At 37.7% G+C, this 27938-nt stretch overlaps 2 protein-coding genes across 6 annotated transcripts; one reads left to right on the top strand and one right to left on the bottom strand.

Moving 5' to 3' along the window:
* The first annotated feature begins 574 nt into the window (after nt 1–574).
* On the top strand, nt 575–13086 carry LOC131306559 (uncharacterized aarF domain-containing protein kinase At1g71810, chloroplastic). Of its 3 annotated transcripts, XM_058332877.1 has the most exons (21): nt 575–1089; nt 1652–1696; nt 3210–3248; nt 3904–4074; nt 4166–4318; nt 4705–4740; nt 5573–5616; nt 6482–6572; nt 7146–7187; nt 7294–7402; nt 7582–7696; nt 7786–7835; nt 7968–8046; nt 9032–9082; nt 9268–9409; nt 9537–9581; nt 10567–10671; nt 10757–10798; nt 11374–11556; nt 12226–12318; nt 12690–13086. In XM_058332877.1, exons 1-21 carry the CDS (start codon nt 721–723, stop codon nt 12792–12794), a joined length of 2109 nt encoding a protein of 702 aa, XP_058188860.1. In that variant the 5' UTR covers nt 575–720; the 3' UTR covers nt 12795–13086. The 3 variants fall into 3 exon arrangements, with proteins under 3 accessions (XP_058188860.1, XP_058188861.1, XP_058188862.1); XM_058332878.1 differs by lacking the exon at nt 9032–9082; XM_058332879.1 differs by lacking the exons at nt 3904–4074; nt 4166–4318.
* Nucleotides 13087–14664: 1578 nt separating this feature from the next.
* On the bottom strand, nt 14665–22119 carry LOC131306558 (shikimate kinase 2, chloroplastic-like). Of its 3 annotated transcripts, none has more exons than XM_058332874.1 (10): nt 21565–22119; nt 19591–19649; nt 19410–19464; nt 19254–19326; nt 19025–19112; nt 17732–17814; nt 17489–17618; nt 17264–17342; nt 16575–16639; nt 14665–15005 (listed from the first exon to the last, which is right to left on the bottom strand). In XM_058332874.1, exons 1-10 carry the CDS (start codon nt 21779–21781, stop codon nt 14946–14948), a joined length of 909 nt encoding a protein of 302 aa, XP_058188857.1. In that variant the 5' UTR covers nt 21782–22119; the 3' UTR covers nt 14665–14945. The 3 variants fall into 3 exon arrangements, with proteins under 3 accessions (XP_058188857.1, XP_058188858.1, XP_058188859.1); XM_058332875.1 differs by lacking the exon at nt 21565–22119 and adding an exon at nt 19769–19998; XM_058332876.1 differs by lacking the exon at nt 21565–22119 and adding an exon at nt 19790–19998.
* Between the last annotated feature and the right edge of the window lie 5819 nt (nt 22120–27938).

Genomic DNA, 27938 nt, shown 5'->3' with positions numbered 1-27938 from the left:
GGCCTACACATTATTCTCTAAAAATTACTCCGTAAACAATTGCAATCATTTACATGGAACAAAGATAAATTTAAAAAATTTACACTATGTACAAAGTCGATAAAAATGAATGGAGGCACGTGACTCTAAGTGCCTCTCCCTCGATCTGTCCTTAGTGCTGTGCGGGTGCTGCACAGCCCTCGGTGAATTTCCCCGGCCCAATCAACGTCCCAAAGTCCCTAGACTCTGGAAAAAATTTCAGTGGTGAGTGCTACTGCATGATGTCCGCTCAGCACATTTTAGCCGTTCATTGCATTTTTAGACGGCTCAGATTTGGAGCGAAAAAGAGGAGAGTGAAAGTATTGGGGTGAGAGGAAAGAGAGCATTTCAATCCAAACCATTTAAAAATATATTAGACCATCCAAATATACTGAACGGGTATCACGTAGGATGGGTACCGACACTAAAAGATTTCTCCTAGACTCCCTACTCCTCCCAGAGCCACTTGGCATTACAACCGCTACAATAAACAAAATCCCCAATAAACGGATAAACCAAATCGAAGGTCCCACATGATACTACTCCACAATTCTTCGCATCTCTCTAACCACCAAATCATCACCACCGGAATCAACTCCTCCGCAGCCTCTCCTTTCTTCACAATCCCGGACTACCCCTACACACACACACACACACACACAATACGTCTAAGACACATTCCATCATTGTATATAACCGTACATGAATATGCTCGATTCACGACTAGCTTCGATGCTCTTCCCTCCACAGCGGCGCCCCCCGCCGTTTCCCGCCAATTATTCGAATTCCGGCCGCCGCGGCATCCGGCGGAGCAGAATCCTTCCGCCGGCGCGGGCTTCCGGCCGCCGCGAGATGGACACGTTCACGGAGTACTCGGGCTACCTCTTCGGCCTCAGCACGTCCGAGGCGGACTCGCTGACCGACTACGACATCTCCAGGATCTTCGCGATTTATCGGAAGAAGCCCCTGGTCGTTCTCCGCCGCGTGGTCCAAGTCGGCGCGACCCTAGGCAAGTGGTTCGCGCAGAGGTACCTCGATACCGTCGCCGACCTATCGGAGCGAATGTTCGAGGTCAATTTGTTGTTCTGTTTCGAAAATTACTGTTCGATTTGTACTACATATCCGAAGGGCTTTAAACGAGCCAAGCCGAGAAGTGTTCAAGCTCCGCTCGTTCTAAACTAGTCTAGCTTGTGCTCGTTTAGTATTGAGGTGTTTGAGCTCGATTCGTTTGCTAAACCAGCCTCTCCAAACGAGCTGCGCTTTTATGAAAGAGCCGAGTTACAATTTAGATACTCCCCCTTGTTCAACAGTCAACCTCGACTCGTTTCCTGATGAGCTAAGCTGTGCTTTGAGCTCGAACTCGTTCAAAACTAGTCTTGTCCCAGTCGAGCCTAAAAAATGGAGCTGGAGTTCTAGTTCGGTTTGTTTACTAAATGAGCTCATATAAACGAGCCGATATTTTATAAACTAGCTTGAGTCAACTAACCGAGCTCAGCTCGTTTACTAAATGAGTTAAAATTTGAGCTCGTCTCGTTAGTAAGGTGCTGAGCCGAGCCTCGAGCTACTCGCAAATCAATGTATTCAATATATCTACTGCATTAATTAGAAATTCGTTGTGTTTTGATTGAATCAGGTTAGAGCGGCGGAGTTGCGGGAAATTTTATCACAACTTGGTCCGGTATGTGGTGATTGTTTGAGATGTTTTTATTACTCCCTATGTTGTAGCTACTTTGCCGTCAAATTAGATACTCCCCCAGAGTCCCCCTTGTTCTTTTCGAATTCTATTGGACAGATAATGGTCTCGTACACATTTTGGAATATGGTGTAAATTTGAAATTTAGCTCTCCAGGGGATAGTGTTCATAAGATGAATTCTCGGAAAAATCTTGTAGGCTGAATGGTGTTATCCATTCTTTCTAAAAAAAATCTGAGACAAGTTTAATTAACAGAAGAAAGGCCAGAAAGTGAGGAAGAAAGAGATGTACGGTAGGAACAATTTATGATATGAAGGGGAGTAAACAGGAATGAGATGGATCGACCGTGCTGAAGAGGATCATTCTCCTTCCATTCTTTGAGCGGAAAAGAAGGATTGGACAAAATCGTTGAGAAACAGAATAACTGTTTAAGACACTACTCATGTTAGTCTTGGAACTGTTCAGCTTTGTTCGGTTTCCTCCCCTAAAACTCAGTCCCAGTTTCCTCCCCCATAACCTCTCTGACCAATTGTACCTGAACTAGGCTTAAAAGTAATTTTGATTTTTTTTTTTTAATTTTGCTTTTTGTAATATGGAGAGAGAGAGAGAGAGAGAGAGAGTGTGTGTGTGTGTGTGTGTTTTGCAGTTGGTTAGAGAGAAGAGAGATGGTCAGAGAATAGAGAAAGAGTTACAGTTGGTCCCACGGTGTTTTTTGGGGAACCGAGACTGGGTTTCTGGGGTAAGTTCTTATTGTAAAAGTGAAATTACAAAATGTTCAACAACAATGCTAGAACCACACACTTGGTTTTTAGGATCTTCTTTGTCGGCCACTTTAGCTCTTATTGTATTCTGTCCGGAAATGTTTCGGGTGGAGTTGGGCCAGGTTACTTCTGTCACTGCAGAATTGGTTTATTGGTGAAAAGCACTTGGACAATTTTCCTTTTACTGAAAAAGAACTGATGTACAGGTTGTATCCGAGAAGAATGATGTTTCTTCTTTAAATTTGTAGTAACTTCAAGTGGTGAACCATATATAGGACACATTAAACATAGGATTTCACAATGAGTGAAGGAAAGTTCATAGCTGAGCTTATACTCGCTGTATGTGTAGTAACATTGTACATTTAGTGATATCAAACACCAATTTTCTCTCAGTCTATTGGCATTCTTTTGGACTTTCCCAGAGTTCTGGAACTATGGGAGTCATATCAGGAAACAGGAACATTATTGCTGAAAATTTGATTACGGCCTTGGTAATAGAAAGCACCAGAGTTTTACTGTGGAATAGTACACGAGCAACAATAGTTGCAGCATAGAAGTTGTTGATAGAATGTACTTGTAGATCGAGACTACAATAAAAGAATATCACTATGGCCTTACGTTTTACACATTTCTTTGCAGTATTTGTTTGTACAAAAACATATTGTCACTCCCTCAAATATGTTTGATTGCCTCTACTGCTATTAATCTTCATTCAATTTTTTTGTTTCTGTATGTAGGCATACATCAAAATTGCTCAGGCCATCTCATCTAGAGCTGTAAGTTGATGTCTTCTGCATAACCACTTTTAGTTCTATTTCCTGTTTGTGAAACAACCAACATGTTTGATTGTTATATGATACAGGTATTTAGGAGAAGAAGTTTAAAAAAATTAGTTATTCTCGTACGAACAGAAGCACAAGACAATAAAATGATATGCACACATGCTCAAAGACAGTTGTTTACGTAATTCGGCCAAAACCAATCTGCATCCGTCAGTGAGAGACTCAACATGAGAATAGAGATTACGAAATGTGAGACCCAACAAGTACCAAACCCGACAACAATACCCAAATGCCGCAAGCTATACACGCATTTCTACTCACCTGTGTTACCCCAAAGCCCATGGGTACCCAGGCATAGGTGCAATTCGTGAAAAAATTAGTTAGGTGAAGCTAGACAACTTTTCATGGAACTCACAGAAGATGACTTCATAATGGGATCTTGATTTCTGTGACTTCATAACGGGTTCTTGAGACCATAGAGATAAGCAGTTTATATTCCGTAACCTGTCCTCATCCATGCTTCCAAACTATCTCTGGTGAGAATGTGTAAACACTTATACACGCCTAAAGGGGTTCTTTTTTATTAGTCCCACTTACTTTACTCTGTGATATCACCATAAGAATGTTTTTGTGAATATCTTGGTTGTAGGATTTGATACCTCCTTCATACCTTGATGAGCTTTCACTGTTGCAAGATCGAATAGCACCATTTTCAACTCAAGTTGCTTTTAATATGATTGAACGAGAACTAGGGTTACCAATAGATGAAATATTTTCTGAGGTTTCACCAGAGCCTGTGGCGGCAGCATCTCTCGGGCAGGTTTGTAATTGCTAAGACAATCAATTTGGAGTTGACATTTTAGCATTAGTTTGACATGTGACATCATACAGTTCTATGATATTCTTTAAAGGTTTATCAAGCTAGGCTGCGCACTAGCGGACAGGTTGTTGCTGTCAAAGTGCAGAGACCTGGAGTTCAAGCAGCTATTTCTTTAGACATATTGATCTTGCGTTTTCTTGCGGGACTAATTAGGAGAGCAGGCAAATTCAACACTGATCTCCAGGTATTGAAGCAGTATGTTACTGAGGAAGGGGGGGTGTCAGTTTTGAAATTGCAGTCTGTAGCTTTAGTTACAATATTGGTTTTAAATATATGCTGCAGTTAGAATATCTCCACTACTTTGTTGGGCTGAAAGTGAAAGGAACGGGAATGTGACCTCCGATGACGGACCTGGGCAGGGGTTTTGACTTTTAAGAGCCTCCTTTCACTTAAAGCCATAGAATTAGAAATATATACCAAAAAAAACCTTGATGGTTAGGCATGATGTCTGATGGGTAATGGGCCACTTTGGCCCCGCGAGTTATGTGGATATAGTTCTTGAAGTTTCTCTTGTTTTTAAGTTAGCTGTAGTTATGAAGTAATAACTGTAATATGTCTTTGAATTTGCAGGCACTCGTAGATGAATGGGCATCAAGTTTATTTCGGGTATGTATGGATCTTCACATCTTTGATTAAATCTTAATGTTCGCAACTATGTCCCATTATGTATACCATTGTAACTTTTTCCTTAACTGGATTTTCTTTTAACATGCGAGTATTCTCTAACGATACTGTTATGAAACAGAATCTTAAATCCAGCTCACTTGAGTTTTGACTGCATAAATTTATTCATCCGAATAGCTCAGTCTGGAATAAACTCCATTATCTCAAATTCCACTATCGCCGTTTTCCTTTTTCTACACCCTATTTTTCGCCTTCTAACTGTTCTTTTCGTGTCTCCCAGTTGGCAGATGATTTGACCATATATCACACATGTTCCGCTAATCTATAAGTTTAGCAATCATACTGATTTCTTGTTAGACTTGTTCACTGGGACACAAGACTTAGTTTGGTTTTGTTGTGCTTTGCTATTCCTTCAAAACACTTTGATGTCAACTGCACCGATTTTTCTAAAATGTTGCTCCATATGACAAGCGTACAGAAAAATACATGGTTGTTTGATCCTCTGGCATGTTTTGCACAACACAGTGTGCTGACATGGACCTAAATCAGGCAATCTCGTAACCCCAACTTAAGGACTCGGCCCGTCTTCCAATATGTTGACTAATATTGATCTTGAAATTTCTCTGTCTGTTCATCATCTTTGTGAAAATTTGTTCCCATGCTGTCTAGAAAAACTAAGAAAGTGCATGTCACTAGAAGATTCAAATGGTGTACCCTTGGTTCTATGGTAGCTAAAAATCTTCTTTATCTCCCCATTGAAAAAGAAATTTTCTTAGCGCTCTATATTGAATACAGGTCATCCAATTGAATGCAGGAGATGGACTACAAGAAAGAAGCAAAGAATGGACTCAAATTTAGGTAAGAGCTATCGAGATCATATTGAATTTTCTTTGAACGTGTGTCACGGCGAAAATGTCAATTTGTGTAAACTCTATTCTCCAGCCTACTTACTGACCCAAGTTCAGTATCATTGTATGTTAACACCTATTTCGATGGCTACGATCCCACATATCCTAATGGGTGTCCCCCATTTCGCAAGCATGCAACAAGCGTGCTGACTAAACCAAGGGGTAGAATAGTTGGCAAAGCATCACACTTAGGAATTGGGTTATATTAATATAGTCACTTGCATGACTCTCTGCTTGACCTGTCATTCGTTTTCACTTTCTTGTCTTCCTATTCAATTTCCACCTCTTCGAGTCCATCAATAACTTCCAGATTTTAAATCCTCTGTTTTTTTTTTCCCCTTGTTTTTCAGCTTTCAACTCTATCATTGTAAGTGTACATCTAGCACAATTCTGAAAGATTGCATATATTCTGAAATTGCTTGTGTACTCATGAAATTGAAGTACTGACTTGGAGATTTGTTACAGAATGTATTTACCTTGTCCCTGAGGACTATTTCCTCTAGACATGTTTCTCTGCACTAGAACTTTCCCAACGTTGATTCTGTGGGTCAATCAGTTAAGCTGGTCTACCGCTTTAACTGGTGATGGTTGATCAGATATGTGACACTGATATGAGATTGAGTTAATTATCATTTCGAATATCGTACTTCAGATTCTTTCCCATGGACCGGAAATTCATTGCATCCTCTTTTTGTTGAGGCAATTAATCTACTTCTCAAGCATTGTTCTAGTTGTATGAAATGTCAAAGTACTTTATAGATTGGCATTAAGTATGAATAGATGCTCTGACTGTGGTCAAATGCGTGTACAAGCAGACAGCTGTATGGCGGTCTACAAGATGTGGTGGTTCCAGAAATGTATGTGGAGCAAACAACTTGTAGGGTCCTAATTATGGAATGGATTGAGGTACTTGTTATTTAATGTCTATTTATCCTCCGTTTTGTTTAAGTAGGAATTAAAATTGATCAAACTCCCGGAAAAATATCGAGCATGAAACTAGAGAGAGCTCTCTAAACTTAAAAATATGAAAGCTGATTCCCTCAGTATCTCTCTGTGTAACAAGTGTTCAATCCCTCCCTCTGTCTATAGTCCCTCTTTGGCCACTTACATCTGCTTCTTTCTTTGCTTGAGTTTCTTTCTTTGTGATGGAAGGGCATGCTCTTGCCATCATGTATGATCTCTTTCTTCGTAAAAATAGTATAAATGACCAAAATACTTAACCGTCCAGAAAACACAAATGCTAATGACCAGTTGCATGTACTGCTTTATGTGATGTATTGCTGTTTGATCCTTTGAACCAATCCCTGTTGTACACAAGGAAAAACCACAAAGTTGGTTTATCTGGCATGCTATGATTGACAGTGACAGAAGGAAACGTAGTGGTAGAAAATTCTTTGGTTTGAAGATGCTTTGGGCGTCCCTTTGTTTATACAACTTTAAGGTTTCTGCTCATATATTTTCCAATTTCATGGTTTGTAGGGGATGAAGTTGTCTGAAGTGAAGGATCTCTATTTGGTGGAGGTATATTTGTGGAAGAAGAGTAATTTCATAGGCAAAAAATCTTGGCATATAGCCTACATTATGCTACATAGGAACCCAATGAAAGTATTTTCCTGGTCCTGCACAGATAGGAGTTTACTGCTCATTTAATCAACTTCTCGAGTTTGGGTTCTACCACGCCGATCCACACCCTGGAAACCTTCTTCGAACATGTGATGGGAAACTAGCTTATTTAGGTACTATTTCAAATACTCGTTGACATGAATTGGCATATAAAGGGGCAGTTCTTACAATTTCGAATTTAGTTGCTTCAATTAGCAGTTCTATTGTATCATTGGGCTTATATATGATTAATGACTATCGTATGTGCATGTTCTATGACGCACACTACTAACTTTAGCGTTTCTACTGCCAGATTTTGGTATGATGGGTGAGTTTAAACAAGAACTTCGTGATGGTTTGATTGAAGCTTGCCTCCATCTTGTAAATCGAGATTTTGATGCCTTAGCCAAGGATTTTGTCACTCTTGGGTATTCACTATCCTCTTTTCAATTGTGTAAGAAACTACTTTTATGGATGATGGCATTTGTAAGACTTGGTTACCTGATGGATTCCACAGGCTTCTTCCACCAACGGCAGACAAGGATGCTGTTACAAAGGCATTGACAGGTTTTTGTTTTGTATGCTTACATGAAGCAAGATTTAGAGTTGTTTTTATGGATTTCTGGTCTTTGAATTCTGTCCTGAGAGGGAATATACTTTCTTGTCTCTGGTTGCACTGATATAGGATTTTCTGCGTAGGTGTCTTCCAAGATGCTGTTGCCAAGGGGGTGCGCAATATAAGTTTTGGAGATCTTTTAGGAAATCTGGGAACCACCATGTAAGGTGCTTTGACGAACTCTTATCTATCTCTCGCCTTTGGGTAACATTGAACTCTTTTGCAGTTTAGGACAATATTTTGGAACTTATGTGGATAACTAATCTCAAAATTTGAATGAGGAGGATACATGCTTTATTGATTGGATTTCCTGAAGCTATGGTGAATATCCTACATCACACAGATGAAGACAGGATAAAGAGCAACACTCTGAAGAGGTTTCCTCTGAGACTAGGGAAGCAAAAGAAAAATAACCGAGGAACAAAAGAAGAGCATGGCATATCATTTTTGTACTATAATTAACGAAACAGCCAAAGTGATTGTAAAACTGGGACTGGCGATATGAGGCATATAAGAAATTATTGGCAACTGAAGTTTTGTATGGTTCTCTTTGCACATTCCTATGATGAGAAGGATCTAGAGCATTGAAGCCCCTTAAATCTCATATCATCAAATCTGAAGGAAATTACACAATCATTAAGATAGTCAAAATTACTCTATTAGTTGTCTTCCTGACTATATGATTTCTCCTTTTCGGAAGGGAAATTGTCTTAATTGACAGTCTAATCCTTAACAACAATACAAGAAGATCTCTAAAAATTGTAACTCAATGGTTCATTGGCGCACGGAAATCATGCCGTTTCAACGTTCTAGAACTTGATGAGGTACCACGGATTGTGCATATTCTCTCTGTAGGACTTGATTAGGTACCATCATCTGAATGACTGAAGATCAGAAGAATCAAATGTCTATTGTATTTGCACAATTAGTAATGAGTCTAACAACCTATACTTTATTACTGAATACATGCTCAATTGAAAATGATTCAGCAACCTTTATAATCTCATGTCTTCCATTCACTATTGATGGCTGAAAACAGTAGCAGCAGAAGTTTTTTAAAATTATGCAAATGGTATGATGCAAGATTTTTAATACTTGTTCCTTCTAGGCTATCCATGTTTGATATATGGTGTTTCTTTTTCTGCAGGTACAAGTTCAAATTTCAAATACCTTCATATTTTTCTCTTGTTATTCGGAGGTATCATGTTCTTGTATATTGCATCCATATGCCTGCCCATGTTTACTTGTTTTGCAAAACGGATGAGTCTATTAGGCCTTCAAGTTCTATAGGACTTCATTGAGAACTTAAGGCGTCCTTTTTTGTCTTGCCATAGTTGTTGATATGATATGCTCAGGAAATTAATTTCTTGTGGCATGTTCCAGCCTTGCTGTTTTGGAGGGCATTGCGATCAGCATCGACCCAAATTACAAAGTTCTAGGTAGTACATACCCATGGATTGCCAGAAAAGTGCTGACTGACAGCTCGCCCAAGCTGAAGGCTTCTTTGCAAGCTCTTCTTTATGAGGTATATACACAGAGTTCTCTATTCTTTAGGTTAAGCAAGATTTTTGCCTTTATCAATATTATCAATTTATTGTAGGTATTCATATCTGCTTTGTCAAAGCATAGTTCTGACACATTTTTCTTAATAGGATGGGTTGTTCCGGATAGATCGGTTAGAGTCTCTACTTACAGAGGTAAGATATCATTTTTATTACCTCCTATATTCTTTAACTATCGACTGTTCAACATTATTGCTTCTAGCGAAGAAGTTTAAGTCAATAATAATTGACCTTTGTGGCCCCGCACCCCCGCCAGAGAACAAGAGAGAGAAACAAACAAACAAACATGATTTTGGATTCGTAGAATGTCTATTCCCAAAGTTGTTAAGCCATCATTTGTAATAATACGTATCCGTTTGTTAAAACCCTAGTTAACAGAACTTGGTTTTTTCCATATCCCTAACTTCCTAATTTTAGCATTGACTTCATGTTACTAATCCAACACTTTTAATCTGCAGAAGTGAGGATATAACTAAAGTAGGACTGAAGTAACTGGACCCTAGCAGTTGGCCTTAATTGTTCCAATAGACCTTCTATTAAGCAAGGCAGGATCCAAGGCATTTTTAGTTCTGTTTCAATGAGTATGCAAGTAATGTTTTGTATCTCAAGTACTTGAGGTTGTCCCTCTTCAAAAAAAAAAAAGTACTTTAGGTTGTCTGCATAAATCCTTATTTTGCACTTCAACTCCATCAAGGTTCCCTTAAGTTGATTGATTACTAGCCATATTTCTCTTGCCATCATGAATCGTGGTCTTGCTGTCTCAAACTAGCTGAACCATTCTGTGATTCTGTCGCAGTCTCGTCAGGCCAACCAGCTTCTTAGCTCAATTCAATGAAACAGCCGACCCAATCTCCAAGTAGCCATCTTTTGGATAAACAGTTCAGTTCGCTATTTTGATTTTGGTTTCAATATATCAAAAGAGGGTTAGAATTTTTGGGCTTTTGGTTACTTATTCTTATAACAAAATTTCCTATTGAGGTTGTAAATTTTACATAATTCACTTTCTGCAAAATACGGTAAAATCCCATGTTTTTTTATGCTCCCTGTTCCAACCGTGTGCTTTTTGATCTTCCATTCCCACCTGCTAATTTACTCGGAACCTAACATGTTCTTATGCCAGTCCCTTCGTGCCAGAACAGAGAAGACCTTGGTTAAGAAGAACATGGAAGACAAGGATTCCAGGATAGTTGTCAAGGAAATCCTTTCTTTCACATTGACTGAGAAGGTATTGACTTTACATGATTAGTTTTCTGTATGTTCACTAACTTATGATAGTAACCTCAATTGAAATCTGATTGGAAATATTGCAGGGTGAATTTGTGAGAGAAATACTTCTTCAAGAATTTGCTAAGGTAATGTTTTGGACCTTTTCATTTATCACCCACAGTAGAAACTAAGGAATTTATGAGTTGCAATCTGTTATGAGCTTGAACGCTTAAATTTGTTAGTGAATTCGTTTACATTTTACTGATGTTATCCCCCTTTCCAATACATAAAAATGACCCCTAATTACATAAAAAGTCGTACACATTTCTTCCATACCTTGGATATACAGTACTTCACATAATTTTTTGGACAACATTAAGCTTTACGGTAAGAACGAATGGCTCAAAAGTTTAAGCTATTAGGGAAGAGATTCAATGAATATATTAATCTCTCCCCCAGCCTCATTTAGGAACCACCTCATAGTATGGTGAGGCAGGGAAACATGAGTTGACTGGACAAGGTGACGCACAAACATTTAGAACGAAGACCCCGTAAAACAAAGACATGCAGACAGCTATATACTTTAACAGGGATCAAGACATGCAAATAGACTTGAACCAAGTTCTTGTAAACAGCAGTTCTGATAGCATGTTAGACAAGCATTGGCCCCCCAAACTTCTGTTATGGAAATGAATTCCTGATATTTGTCCAATATTTACAGGGTTTGGATGCACTTAGCATAGCAACCATGGATTCTATATCATCTACAGCAACTGCAAGCCTACCATTTGCTCCTTCTGGATCCTTCTCTTCGATGACAGATGAAGATGTCATCAACTTGAGAACACTGCAGAGGCTTGTGCTATTGTTATCAGGGATTCAAACGAGTGAAAGCTCTACAACGGTAAGAGCTTTTGCTTGTCTAGTATCATAATGATTCAAGGGCATTGTTGTTTGAAGTGAAACAATAAACACACACCCAAGTTTCTCTTGGAAGTTTAAAAATAACTTGGGCAAAATTTTAATGTACCACTGCTGAGTTTTCGTTCGGCTAAAATTTAAGACGGTAATCCACCCTGTTTTTTTCCATAGGATTCAACAATTCATCTGCTTTTGCTTGGTGTGTTCCGATACTCTTAGAAACTGAACCACATTTAAGGCCTGCTTTGATTACCAAACGATGAACTGGTGCTCCATCCTAGCGCACCGGATTTTTCTGTGTTATTATGCACCCAAAAATTGTGCAATTTTTTCTCCAAAATTTTTCAAATGTGATGGAGTCTTGCAAATGCTTCCGATGTGTTTTCTCTGACATGGAACCCATGCTGGAAATTTTTGGTATTACTCCAGTTGACTTCCAGAAAATCTCTCAATATAGGGCTTGTCATTTGAGTTAAGCTGTAAATAAATAAAAGAAGAAATTTCAGTGATTTCCTATATGAGCAACTAAGAAAGGGAAGAAGTGAACGACAAACTTTCTTTGTCGAGTAATGCAAGGTCAAATGATAAGATTCTCTTTTACATCTAATGATTCTCATCAGACAGCTAATACTAATGAGTTTCAACCTTGTAGGGAGTTAAGGGGTCCGACCGGGAAGCCTTCTTAGTTTTTTATCAATCTGCATCTGTTCAGGAAATACTACCTCTCCTCTCTGTTATTCTTGAGGTAAGAGTCAAAGCTCACGCGTTTTCAGATATTTGTTAGCATAACTGACCTAGCCTTCCATCAAATTGTGACAGTTTTATTATGCTTTTTCACCATTTTGAACATCTGTATATTTTCCAAAATGCTTACACAAATAGGCTCAACCATTGGAATTAGAGGCCTAATGCTATGTCAATGCTTGAAACTTTCACTGATCAGTTTGGTACTTTTTTTTGTTTTGTCGCAATTTGGATTGATCCGTTGTTTCAGATTTTTGGCCGCTCAATTTCTCCAGAAATTTGTTTTAACATTTAACAGCGGAGGATATAGCCTTTACCCCATTTCATGACTTTTTTTACCTGACTGGAACATGTTGTGAATACATTTGGCAGCTCCCGCCGGATTTACAACAACAGGTTCTTCGTTTGCCAGCTGATCTGACTGGAAAATTGGTCTCCCGCATTGCTGCAAGGGCGTTACGGAGGCTCTTTCTATGATATTGGTCTGATTTTTCCGTTTTATTGAGAAAATCTTTCAAAAAAAAAAAACTTACAGGATTACACGTCATTTTAAAGTTCACATACCGTAGAAAATCATAGATTCCAATTGACTAAATATTTTCCTCTTAACTACTTTTGTTTTCCTTTTTCAAAATATTGGTGTCAAAAAATGTTTATTACTGCGTTTGTGGCCTTTAGTTTTGAGTCATTTGTGCTACAGTCTGGATAGAAAATGATGAGAAATGTTGAATTTTTTCAATTTTATGATGCATCAGAATTTACAAGAACATTCTTAAGCTGCGAGGATCTTGTTGGGACTGTTATATGTTTTATGTGGAGTACTTGATTAATTTTGGAACAGGGAATGGGTAATTTTCTCAAACAGGAACGGTTGTTCACTGAATAGCATAAATAGAAAAGCATCTCATGAAAAATAGAAGGTTAAACAAGTTTTGTTTTTGTTTTTGTTTTTCTTAAAAAAAAGATGGTTAACTAGGAGGATCTTGGATAAGGCAACTTTGAATTTATGTTTGATTAGTCCGGATCCGATGAGGGATCCCGCACGGTGCTACCGTGCGGGACTCCCATTTCCCGAGCAAATTTCGATGATACGAGCCGCTCAAAGTGATCAGAATGTGATTTTAAGGGTACCCGTGAGAAATCAGCAAAAAAAATGATCGGGAATGGCTTGATCCAAAAGTTTTTTATTGAATGGTTCAGTAAAAAACTGTTCGGATCAAGCCCTTCCCGATCATTTTTTTTGCTGATTTCTCGCGGGTACCCTTAAAATACACTTTGAGCGGTTGGGATCATCAAAATTTGCTCGGGAAAGGGGAGTCCCACACGGTGCACGGCAGCACCGTGCGGGATCTCTCATTGAATCCGTGGTGTGTTTGATACTACTTTGTTCGGAAAAAATAATTCAATTCTGCATAATACTTTCCCATAAGACAGTTTTTAGGGCAATAGTTTACGAGGATATGAATATGTTATCGGCCGTTTCTCTTAAAGCAACAAACGAACCAGGCCGAGCCGAGTTTTTAAACTAGTAGAGGTTGGGCTCGAGTCGAGCCCAAATATGGAGTTCGAGCTTGGTTCACTTATTAGACGAGCTTCTATAAGCAAGCTAGCTAAGGTCAATTTATTTTCTAAATGAGCTTAACACTTGAGCTTGAACACGACTCGTTTCTAACAAGCCATCTGAGTCCATATTGAGCCGAGCTTTGAGCTGCTAACGGTAAGCTTGATTCCTTTGTAGCCCAATTTTCTCAAAAATTTGGGTCTCTTCAAGATAATCCCAGAAGAAAAGAGATTGAATACTATAACTGTACCATCAAAAAGTACGTTTCTTGCAAACCGAAGAATGCGATTACAGAATTTGGAAACTTACGGAGTTAGTCACATACTATCTGGCAAAAATTCGATTAATTCACTTTTATCAAACCCCGCCGAACAACGTAGGGCTCTTGTTCTCCAAGTTATTCCTTTGTGGCTACTTTGCGATAAATATTTACGCGAGCCATGCAACATTCCCAGTCAGGAAATGCGGGCATCTCATCAATAGTACAAAAAAATTGAAAAATTTCTGATATAGGAGACCACAAGGAAGATGCTCCAGCAGCAAGATTACTCAGAAAACGCCGATAAAGAACCAGAGAGATATCGGAAGAAAAAAAAAATTGAAAAAGTTCTGATATAGGAGACCACAAGGAAGATGCTCCAGCAGCAAGATTACTCAGAAAACGCCGATAAAGAACCAATAGGAGACCACAAGGAAGAGTGGAAGATGCTCTGGCAGCAAGATTACTCAGAAAATGCCGAGAAAGAACCAGAGAGATACCGAGTCTACAGTAAAATACCCTAAAAATGCCGAGAAAGAACCAGTGAGATACCGAATCCCTTGTTTGGTACGTACCGGGAATACATATGTTACTATACAACATAGATCTACAAGAAATAAACTTGAGCTAAACCCAAGATGAATAGCATAAACTCCACGTTCTTCACAAAATCATAACCATATGGATAATTGACATGTTCCCACCTTTACATGTATAGCAGGGAATAACAATTTCATCGACAAAATAGGTATAAACCACCTAAGACCACATTAAACAACAAGGTACCGAAAATCTCCGTAGTTCAAGATCAGATTCGGATGGACATGCATTTGTTGCGATGCAGAAAGTTCTCGATTTGAATGAGTACCTGTCCAGTTCAAGCAAATTATTAGACTAAAAGATGCATTACGCCATTACCAATTGCCAGCAGATGTTTCAAATTTAGCATAGGAGGGGCACCTATTAATCAAAACGTCAACAAAAGTTTCTATAATCAAACACAATAAGATGGAGTGATTCTGTACTGAGAGACATTTATTATTAAGCACAAACGTCTAAAATGTGAGAGTCGCGGGACTTGAGATTATAAGCAAGGTTTGTCTTGACAAATTAAGAAACTAGGGGGTCTTAAATGATTTAAGGGGGCACTAATATATTTGAGGAATATTTTAAGGGCGCAAATGTATTTTGCAAGGGTAAAGCTGTGTACATCAACCCTTCCCGAGACCCCACATACGCGGCTGCTTCGTGCATTGGGTACGGCCTTTTTAGTTTAGAAGATAGTAGCCATCACAAATGACGATTAAAATCTTTATCTGTGTTGGTTCGAGCAAAACCAAACTGAATACAAACTGAAGAAATTACAAAGCTCTTGCAAATAGCTTAGTTTCAGTGATGGTTTTCAAATAAGGAGGTTCTTATTTTAGTTAAAATAAGGACCTCTCCATTCCTCCCATTTTCCATTCGAATTTCGATGATCCGAGCCGTTCAATGTGTTCAGAATGTGATTTTAAGAGTACCCACAAGGAATCAGCAAAAAAAATGACCGAGAAGGGTTTCATCCGAGCAGTTTTTATTTGAACAATTCGATAAAAAACAAACAAAAACTGCTCGGATGAAGCCTTTCCGGCCTCTTTTTTTTTGCTGATTTCTCGCGGGTACCTTTAAAATCACGTTCTGAACACATTGAACGGCTTAGATCATCGAAATTCTATCGAGAAAAGGAGGTCATTATTTTATTAAGTTAAGGTGGTCCTTACGAGAAGGGGACTATATATATATATATATATATATAGAGTTAGGTTCCGGTGAGGGATCCCTCATTTTATTGAAATGCGGGACTCCCCTTCCCGATTGAATTTCGATGATCCGAGCCGCTCAAAGTGATCAGAACGTGATTTTAAGGGTCCTCGTGAGAAATCAACAAAAAAAATGACTGGAAAGGGCTTCATCCGAGCAGTTTTCATTGAACGGTTCAAAAAAAACTGCTCGGATGACGCCCTTCCCGGTCATTTTTTTTGTTAATTTCTCGCGGAGACCCTTAAAATTACGTTCTGCACACATTGAATAGTTCGGATTTTCAAAATTTGATCGGGAAATGAAAGTCCCTCATTTTAACAAAATGAGTGATCCCTCACTTGAAAATTCCTCTCTCTCTCTCTATATATATATATATATATATAAATTGCTCGGATCAAGCCCTTCCCGATCATTTTTTTTGCTGAATCCTCGCGGGTACCCTTAAAATCACGTTCTGAACACATTGAGCGGCTCGGATCGTCCCAATTCGATCGGGAAAGGGGAGGTCCGCACGGTAGACTGGTAAGGGATCCCTCACTGGATCCGTGGTGTATATATATATACATATATATAATGATGGTTATCAAGAACTGTAAGGATCCAATAGCAGTAAATGAAGAAAAGGATGAAAAGGCACCTCTAGTGCTATAGCAGTTGGCGTGATATCCAATAAATCTTCGAGACCTAGATTTGCTGCAATATCTGAAAAGAAAGAAAGTTAAATTTTCTTCACTTGTATGAGTGCAGGATTACAGATGGTAATTCAACCAAATTTCATATGCTTTTCAATAAGGTAATAGCTATTCAGGCCACAGCCATAGGGAATCCGTAAGCCCAGAGGCCACAAATGTGCTGTCTATGGTTTAAAGTCGTGAAAAGAATAGAAGACCATCAAACAAAGTGGAAAAAATTGATAGTTGTCCGGTCTCGTTTGAATTCCTAAAGCAGCAATAGATAACCAAACTAAGCAATGAGCATCTGATGTCTTTTTCTGTTTTTACTTATACCGGCTACTGCTCTGGCAACCAACTTGTGTGTAGATCATGGATATGTTGAGGAATTTGTGGACAGAAAGGTAAAAATGAAGTAACTGATAAGAACATAACCAAACGAAGAAGCTCAATTTAATTGCTGATTTCCCTATCATATCCTTCTCCTTCGTAAGTTCCTCCACCAATCCATAATCCAAACAAAAGAAAACATAACATTGTGCTAGTGACCGCAGAACAAAACTGTCAAATTCAGCACCCGAGGAACCATGCCTCCAAGCATTCACCAGAAATAAATCTTTATGGGAAACAAGCAAATGCATGAGAGACAACATACTTTGAAGGGAAACCGTAACATCTGCATTGGAATATGAGCACCTTCTCTTTTTCAAAAGAGTGAACAAACTCATGAAAGCCTGCACAGAGGGTAAGAAAAATGTCAAAACCAATAACAGGTTTTCAATTCCTTGCCTCCTTGTCTGGATTCCCAATCATCCAGTCAGAAAAGACCAAGCGTCAAATTTTTATGCTAATATAAAACTGTGAAGGTATTGACAACTACCTTTGTGTAAGCATCCTCTGATTCAAAAGTCAAGAGAGGACGAGAATCAGTGCCTGCAGCAGCTATTCTGCGGGCCAAGGCATCCAAGGGAACATCTAGATAGACACTGACTCCCTCCTTCATGCACTTCCTGCAATTTGAAGAAGAAAAGAAAACTAGCAGTTTGAATCTCAAGTGAGCTCAGCCATGCACGAACAAGACTACAAAAGCTCATTGTTTGTATTATATATGGCCCCCACATACCAGTTAATAGGAAGAGTCACTGCACCACCACCGGTGGCAACAACTTGCCGAGACATCAAAGACAAGTTCATCAGCGCTTTACTCTAAGGAAATGGCAGAGAAGATATATTTGATCAAGTGATAGGTACGTGGTACTGGTTGCTGGATACAAAATTCAAATCATGCACAGGATGTGATTTGGAGAGTTTGCCCTCTTTCAGTCCCGAACTGAGTCAACAAATCGCAGTTCTGGGCGCAGATCTTCCCAATTCACATCCGAAAAGCGCGAACAAGTGCTTTTTTATTGTTCAACAATACAAACTAATTACAATCAACGTAGTTTTAGAATTAATGGCTTCTGGCTAGAGAATTGTCTATTGGCCATTACCAAAGTGTTTCCTTACAATCACATCTCTAAAATCTCCAATGAAGTCACCCATTCACTTGTGGCGCATCTAACCATGAAATTTGACGAATATAGGATTTGAAATTTCCAACGAAGTTCCCAAAATCTGATTACTGGAAACTGACTCATACAAGGTTTGAACTTTGAAACCTTTGATGAGTAGGACTTTGCAAAATCCTAAAGAAAGAAGCTTCACTTACTACAAGATCTATGAAAAGACTTGCTGCCAAAGACCCAGAAGTTCAACTTCAAAGAGAATAAACACAATGCAGTTATGATCTCTGTATTTCTTTCCTGAACCAATATGACTGAGCTTAATTTATGGAGGTCCATAACGACAAATGGGAAAGAAGATTTCTATATTCACATCACTGACCCTCACCCTCCCCTGGGTGGACCCATTCTTACAAGAGAGGGAGCTGTTAACAGTTAACACATCCATGGCTGTGGATTGTATTGTGTGATGAATGCTGATGCTTTCTTTTAGTGAATTCCCACTTCTATGTTAAGCTTCTACAGGAGTCCATACTGGTGAAATTCACCAAATAGCTACAACCACAATTCAACCAAAAGGGCTCATATTAGACAATGCCAATTCACCTGAAATGATATTCCTTACCACACTGGATGGAACCAACAACCCAAATAGGTGGACAAGACACGTGGAGTCATTCTGTCCTATTTTATGGCTAATCTGTTCGTCTCCAGTTGCCAGTGAACAACAAAATGAGACAACAATTTACGCCTGTGGTTCTTCTTACCACAAGCTCGAACAACGTAAGCCCAAAGAAAAAGATAGAACAGTGAAAAGAGCCTCGCAACCAGCGGTGGATGACATATTACGAAGTATACTGTAAGTAGACTAATTAAAAATCAGACAGTTGCGCCATAAAACTAAACAAACAAACCTCATAGTCTCTAAAGGAACTCTCACCAAACTGCTTAATGATTTGAGCAACAGGACTTCCACCCACAGCCTCCTCTACATATTTGTCACTGCAACACCCAAGGATGACACACTTAACAAAAACATTCAGCAGAAATCATTAAAGTACAAACAGCAACCTACCCAATATTTGTTGCCATGACACTATACAGTTCATATAAAACCAAACAAAATATAGTTAACGCACTAACCTGTCAACAAAAGAATAAGCTAGTGCTTCAGACAAAACTTTGCCCACTGTTGTTTTTCCGCAGCCCATCATCCCTGAGTTTCACACTCCACAGAGTTCAATCACACGAAAACCTCAATTGCTGTCATGGAAGACAATTCTCAGAAAATATACTCACCAACAAGGAATATACAACGACCATTCAAGTCTGAGGTGACCTCCTCTCCCTTTTTCTGCAACCACACAACACTCAGTTACAATGTTTTACAAAGTTGAGGCAAATCAACCCAACTCTATGTCTCAACTTTCAGTTTCAGATGCTCCCCAGCTATATAATGAATGGACCCAACATATTATACCTTTAACAACCACTTGCAGTCAAAAGAAGTGTAAATATTCCCTGATTGCACTGAGGGAGCTACAAAATAATCACAGTATGAAGAAATGTGAGTGTTTGATAGACAAAACATAAAGAAATGTGAGTGCAATTGAGGAACAAATCCAATGACTTGAATTGCAGAATCATGGGGAAATAACATTGGGGGGAGAGAGAAGAACTTGATTCCGGTTTCATAACGAATATACTCCTATGTTACTCCAGCTAGGAGAATGATCTCAAAGACCACCGCATTCACAGCCCTTTGGATTGTGAGAAAGGGTGTGATAAAAGAAGGGAGAACTTTCCTCTAATCTCTTCATTTCTCGCCAAATTACTCAATCCAAATGAGTTATAATCATTTCTTCTCCACCAAATCTCTATTTTCTTTTCTTACCAAATTCCTCACTCAAAAGGTGCGGTCGTTGAGTTCATTCTACAGAATTTTTTCCTAACCAATTTAGGGTCCTTCTATTGACTGTCAATACGCCAAAGAAAATAACAAAAAGACACACACTCCAACACAATTTTCACACTCTTTTATATTTTTTTCACACATTTTAAACCTATACAACAGCCCATTAAACGGTTTTTTAGCATTGTCCTTAAAATTTTGCTAAATACATCCTTTCCTAAACTATAGGCAGGAGAATTCAAGTGTTTAATAAGCTCAGTACAAAGTCACAGCAGTAGTAGCTTTCACTTAACTAATGGTCACACCACTGGCTGCTTATGTCCAAATTACTTGTACCACAGCCTCACATGTCTACTACCATCTCCCACCCCTATCCAAAATTGTATGAGGTGTACATGAAATGAGATCCTCCCAGCAATAATTCCTCATTTGGTCCATCATGCAACCTAATAAGACCCCAATAGTCTCGATAGGAGCCATTTATTTTGTAGGTCTCAATATCGACAAATTTGATCAATCGGATACCAATAAAAACTTAATCGAACCATATTTGTCTGATGAGAAATGAATATCCGTGTCTAACCGTCTACAAAGATTTCTCTTATGACAAATATGGTACATCCAAACCGACATCGATGTCCAATCGACCCAATTTTATTAAGGAGTTAATTTTTCTTTATCCCCTAAACTATCCACTTTTTGTCTACTTCCTCCTTAAACTATGTAAACAACAATTTTGTCCCTCAACTTTCTGAATGCAATATTTTGTCTAATTTCTAAGTAAAAATATATTACAATTTAGAAAGTTGAGGGGACAAATTTGTTGTTTATATAGTTTAAGGACTTCGAAAATGTGGATAATTTAGGGGATAAAAGCAACAAAAAAAACACTCTTTTATTAAGTGAATCACAAATGAGTATCAGATTTGGCATCACGTACCACTCCAATTGGCACACCTTTTAACAAATTCACCGCTGTGAAAAAGCTACTACATAAAACAATAGCTACTCCGCATGATGCATCGCCATCAGTAACTGTGTAACGGTACCGTACCCAAGCCAAAACCGACCAGAAATGAATACTATGAGTATGAGGCTACCTAAAGCTCGTGCTTTCTGGTTTTGGAGGTTTTCTTCAGGGAACCAAAAGTCAGGTAACACAACACAATTTTTGTCCGGGGTGAGCCATGCTAAATCACATGCTTCAGTGATCATACCACATTTCGTGTACCATATCATGTGTCACATACTGGTGGCCGTACCACATTTCGAGTAAGGTCACCGTGGCATTGATCATGCTAAATACATAACTTTAAAATACAACTGTGTACGAAACCGTGGATGCACATGGGCCCATATGCATCTGACTGTTGCGTCCGGAATTGTGTTTTGAAGTTGCGTTGCTATACTTCCATTGTCAAATGAATGGATCAATCGAATAGTTGCATAAACTCGATCTGGAGCTACGTATAAGTTATCCCTTGTGAAAAAAGCTCTTAAAAATACTTAGAAAGAACGACAGCACCTACCACTAGTGCCTACCTTGTTGAGGAGAACCCTTACAAGCATTTGAAACCGTCAAAGAAACCCGTCCACCACGCCGAGTCCACTCGCTTCTCCTCCTTTGCAATTCAGTCGAATGTCCTCCAGTACATTGTTGAGAAATCCTCGGAAATCTTCCCTCGACCTTATACGACCAGATCCACGGCGACGAAAACTGCAGATTCGCTCCACACCCGGCAGCAGCAGCAACCTCCATGGCCTCAATTCTCCGAGCTCGTTAAAAGTGATTCGTCGCTTCTCTCGTTTTTTGTAAACAGAAACGGAAATTCACGCGGTGATGATTGTAATTGACATGAAATCAGCATCGACGAAGACCGAACCGAGCTCGTGGAGACTGTAATTCAGAATGACTGCGAGCCGAGTCGAGTCGAGTCCCCCGGTTGCGTTTTCCACGACCAACAAAAGTGCCTGGTGAAATCAGAGAGAGAGAGAGAGAGAGAGAGAGAGAGAGATGGGGGAGTAGTTGAGTTTGGAAAACGACAATGCTACAGCCACATAAATCACATGTCCATTGCCGTCCACGCTGACGATGATAATGAAAATGAGTTTGTCCCTTCCTTTTTTGTTAATATTATTTTTTTTATAAATATATTTTTGTACCAAAAATATGCTTACAGGAAAGAGGCGTTGACAATAAAAGGAGTGGCAAAATCAGCAGCCCTAATCATTTGCACCATAATTTTTTGTTTTGCCCTTATTTAAATTTTTTTATATTTATTAATTTTACGTCAAATTTTTATATGATATAAATGAGTAAAAATGAAAGGAATCGAAAAAGTAAAAAATTATGAATTTTACAAAAGTATTTTGAAAAAATTTTAAAAACTGACTTTTCAAACTTTATTGGCAACCAAATAATGCAATGTCACCGGCCTAAAATTATTGTCCACTATGAAAAAAAAAATGTATAATTTCTAAATAAAAAAGGATATGTATATTATTTTTTTAATATGTCCGCACCAATTTAAAAAACTAGTTAAGACTTTTAAATATAAGCGAAAAAATTCAAATGCACTAATGTATTTTTGCTGGTGGACTATAATTTTGAAAAAGACAAAAGAAGCCTTCATCCTTTTCCTTTTTTTGATTGATCAGAGTAAACCTTCATTCTCTTAAACACATTTTTTTATTTGATGTAATGATGCGTATTTGGAACTTCCCATACATCAACAAGAAAAAAACTTATGCTTATTTGAAATTGAGAATAAATTAGGCCCGGGTTAGCCGAATAAAAAAGTTGACTTCTTTTATTATTTTAATTAATTTTTGTCATTTATTAGTTTTGTGTTCAATTCTTCTATAGATTATTGGTTCTGCTCGACAAGAAAATGCTAAAAATGTAAATAGACAATTTTTTTAGATTATTGTCTTTCTTTAAAAATTATAATTATAATTAAAAAAACTAACTTGGTTTATTATTTTAACTTTTACATTTCTCTCATCGAGCTGAACCAATAATTCACAAAAATATTAACGCAAGATTAAAAAATGCAAAAAAAAAAAATTTACTTAATATAAAATAATAATGTAGCTTTCTTTATACTATAAAAACTCAATTACTACAACTCAAAAAAATATGCACAAAAGTGCTTTTCTTTTTTATCCAAAATTTGCACGTTTTACCGACTATAATTTTGGAATGGCGAGAGTAATGACTTTTTAACACAATAGATTCTGTACTTTATATTATGTTGTTTACTTTTTGTAAATGGATCCTCTCGAGTCCAAAAAAATAGTTCAGCTTGGTACCGTTCATTTGGTGCAATTAATGGTTTGTCTGTATTTCTAAACTCTAATTACCGGTAAGAGTTATTGCCTTCGTTCCACTTTGTTCCGCCTGTTTCCTTTTTGGGACGTCTCAAAAAATTATCTATATCTCATAATCTATAATATTTTATAGATTATTTTCTTTTTGGAACAATTTTTTGAGACGTCCCAAAAATAAAACAGGTGCAACAAAGTAGGACGGAATGAGTAATTTTTACCGGTAAGAATTGATAAGCAAATTTAAACCATCGACTCTACCAATGGATGGTCCCGATTTGGACTGTGTTGTCTAGTCCAAATCATTGATCCAAAATCATTGGACCGAAGAGGATTCCGATTCTTAGTTTTTACAATCTGATGATATTTACGTGATTTTAAAGCGGGGCAAAACCTATTGAAAAGTGTAGATACGAAAGGGTTGAAGTTCTTGTAAAAAAAAAGGTTGAAGTAGAAGATCTTACGAGCAGAGAATAATTTTTCCTGAAGGGTTGAAGACACCATGTTGGAAAACGTTAAGGGTTAAGCTACGTTCCAGAAACCTTCTTAAAAAATAAACAGTTTATTTCATATTTTCAAACTCAAAAATAATATAAATGAAAAATAAATTTTCAATTTTTTTTGCATTGTATAAAAAATTTTGATGAGATCTTTCAAACAAGATCCATATTACATATTTTTAGATTTTAATAAGTCTATAATTTTTAAGCTTGAAATTAGCTTTTTAAAAAATAAAGGCTTTTTTTCGTTTCCGAAATGGAGCTTTAGAGCATCCGCAATGGAAATAATCAAATTCAATAACCAAAATGTGCCACGTCAGCATTTGATTATCCATTTAGTTCATAATCAAACTTAACAAACTTTACCTCTACATTGGTTATTTTTGCATCCCTATAAAAAAAAACCCCCACAATACGCAATGCACCTATATCCAATTGCAAACGAGTTTTAATCACGCATCCGATCACACCAAATTATTCGTCTCGATGAGACGATTCTAATGTGGGGTATTTTTTTTGTTTTTTAGTTTTGAGATTGGTTATTGGGTTTGATTATTTAGTTTTAGTTATTGGTAAAAGTTGTTAAGTTTGGTTATGAAATGGATGGAATTTGATTATTTGCTAAAAGACTTGTAACTTTGCTTATTACAATGTGAGGTATTTTTTTAACATTGTTATTAAGTTTGCTTATCCATACCAATTGCTTATTACAATGTGGATGCTCTTAGTATTCTCATCATCGGGAAATACTAGGTGCAAAGAAAAAAACACTCTTAAAAAGATCCTTAAAGTTCATGTGGGGGCCATCCATCCACCCAACTCATTTTATTTTATTTTTTCCCCCCTTCTCGGGCCGACCCTTATTTCTATTCTCTCTCTCCTCATCTCCCCTGTCCCCTGCTCTTGTCCTGCAAATAGAACCAGAGCACTCACTTCAGAGGAAATGCTCAAGAAATCAAAACATCAAAAAAAAAAAAAAAACAGTGTAAGTGACTTCAAAGTATAAACCCCTGGTATCATGAGCAAATATAATCAAGAAAATAGAACAAAAAGCAGGGGATTGCTCTTCAAAGATTGAAGGTATATTACAATCTGTTTTCTATTCTCTCTTTCCTCTTGTTCTTCAAGTATATCTTTTTGTATATTACAATCTTGCTGCCGGCCTCAAGTTCGCATAAAACCAGATCCGCACGTTCACGTTTACCTTCCCGAACCAAACGTCAAAAATGGAATGAATCTCTATCCCAGAAGATAGTTGAATCTCTGTCCATTCATTTCTCCCATTTGGCGAATCTCTCATTTCTACGACTCCAAATCCAGAAGATTGTTGCCGGAGTGATTTAACGGAACTACTTAGAGATTGCAGAGAATTGGTGTTAATTGCAGAGATTTCAATTTTGGCAGGCTCCAAAATGAAACGAGGGAAGAGGAGGGGGGAAAAACAAGGGCTGGCCCGAGAAGGGGGAAAAAATAAAATTAACTGAGTTGGGTGGATGGGGGACTGGGGGAGCTGCTGTCCCTTGAAGGGATAGCAGCGTGCTGTCCCAGCAGAGGGGGCCCCCCTCCGATCTTGTTTCGATGATCGAAAACATTTATTTCGTAGAGTTCGTCGAGTTGAACAAGTATGCAAAAAAATCAATTTGATTGGATATCATTAAGTGCTTGATTGGAACGCATATCACTTGCCAATAATGGGTTCTAGTAGATTTGATCCAGTGTTTCGGATCCATTCTTTTCAAGGCAAAAATGTTTCGATTAGGCATTTAATGATATCCGATCGAGCTAATTTTATATACATATGTTCAACTCAACGAGCTCTACGAAATGAACGTTTTCGATCATTGAAGCGAGATCGGAGCACGGCTCTCTTAGCTGAGACAGCAGGCTGCTGACCCTTTAAGAGACAGCAACTCCCCCAACTTCGTGGATGGATGGCTTCACACCAACTTTAATGGTGTTTTTTCTTTGCACCTAGTATTTCGCTGATATCCGCCAAAACCAAAAGCACTTCGGCATAAAGACTGACAAATGCATTGATTGGCATTTAGAAAGATCAATCATTATGGCGCGTGAGACCCTGGGCTGTAGATTTTGTTGTGGTTTTTACAAACAATATGATCTTATTTATGTCTTGTTCTTTTTGTTTTTTAAAAATATTTTTCAAAAAATACCCTATAGATTTCTCCTAAATTTCTTTTACTTTTAATATTTCTCTCTCTATCTCTCTTCACTTATTATCCCTACTATTTTTCATAAACAATTTCAAATCCAAATCCAAATACAGCATTATTGATTTTAATTGTTCTATTAGACAAAGTTTGAAAAATTATATAAAATATTATGAATCGAAAGATATATGCAATTTTAAAATGACACACATTCTTAAAAGTGTCCAACATTATGAAACAGAGGTAATTTTTTACTTTTCCGGTCTCTCTCATCCTTACTCAACCATATGATATAAAAGTTTGCCGTAAAACTAACAAGTGCAAAAAAAAAAAAAAATTACATAAAAACAAAATCAAAAAATTATTCAAAATAAGTGGTGCCATTTCGCTTTCTTTTTAAACATTCTTTTTCAAAAATAAGGTAATTTCAAGCTCAAATATAATGAAAATGAAAAATATTTTTTTATTTTTTTTGCATCGTTTAAAAGATCTCAATGAGATCTATTAATAAGATCAATATTGATAAGAAAATTATTTGTGCAAATACATAATTTTTAAGCTTGAAATTACCTTTTTTTTTAAAGTTTCTTTTTATAGAAACCGGAACAGAAAAACTGACATAAACGAATGGCCAAAGGGCAATTGAGACATTTGGTCACTTCCATGAACGAGTAATTACACCGACCCTTCTTCTGATCTGACACGTGATGAGCAGCGGGTTGGTGGGAGCTTTTCTTTTTTTCGTTTTCTTCTTTTCTTTTCTTTTTTCAATCAAAGCGTTATTAAAATACACACTCCTATATTAGTGAAGAAAAACTCTATGCAAAAAATAAACTCTAACCTGGCGAGATACATTATAAGCAAAATGAAAATGGGTATAGAGGTTCCTCTTCAATTTGTGTACTAATCTATTTTTCAGATTCCAAAATATATTGGTAGTTTATTTTGGTTTGTCGGGCTATATTACAATTTTATTACCACCGTATATCCACAAGCACTAGCAATGTTTAGTCACTATACACCACACTTGCACAAACTCACATTGTGGACGCAAAACACTTAAACACATTCAAATTGTGGGTAGGTATGCACTGCAAGTAGCGTTTGTGTATAAAAAAGTGGTTTTACCATTTTTGTTCATTTTAACTCTGCACGAGTGATTCAGTGCCAATGCTAGAGAAAAATTAATTTACATACAAAAAAGAAGTGTATTTTTTGGATCTAGAGGATTCGCTTGAACGCCTTCGTATGGTGGTGTAGCCGTCCTTGATTGATAGTACTGTTTCAGCTTTTACAGGTGGACACTGAGGAACTTTTTATCAAAGTAATCTCATTTTTAAAACAATTGATCGGAATACTCTAATTTTCAAACTATTTTTAAAACTACTTGGTAGAGCCACTTCAAATGGCTCTACCCGAGTAGCACTACTTGGATTGGCTCTACATGCCATGTGGCGTGAACCTCTGTGCCAAGCAGCTGTATGACGTGGAACTAGCGCCTTTTCAAATAGCTCTACTCAAACAAGTAGTCATTTGAACTAGCTCTACTTAATCAAGTAGAGCCAATTGGAATGGCGCTACCTGATTAAGTAGAGTCATTTGAAATGGCGCTATGTAATATATACTGAAAAAACACAGGATCAAATGTTGACAAGGAAAATGGGATAAAATGGGACAACGAAAGTAAAATCATTTGTGGTGTAAAAAAATTTGTTGTTAAAATGTGAATAGTGTTTTCTATTTTCTTATTTCCTTCGTACTTTAGTTAGGGGAAAAAGAAAAATAAATTCTATCCCTCAAAAATTCAAAAAGATGTTAGGCACTAAATGTTTTGCCTCGCAGATTTGCTAATTTGTATCGTACATTTTCCTCGCTAATTTGCTAATGACACCTCAGACACTACCTATGATACAACATCTAG

This window comes from Rhododendron vialii, chromosome 11a (assembly GCF_030253575.1).
Source record: "Rhododendron vialii isolate Sample 1 chromosome 11a, ASM3025357v1".
Classification (NCBI taxonomy): Eukaryota; Viridiplantae; Streptophyta; class Magnoliopsida; order Ericales; family Ericaceae; genus Rhododendron; species Rhododendron vialii.
The sequence above is the reverse complement of the archived record's forward strand: the minus strand, read 5'-3'. Positions and strand labels throughout refer to the sequence as shown.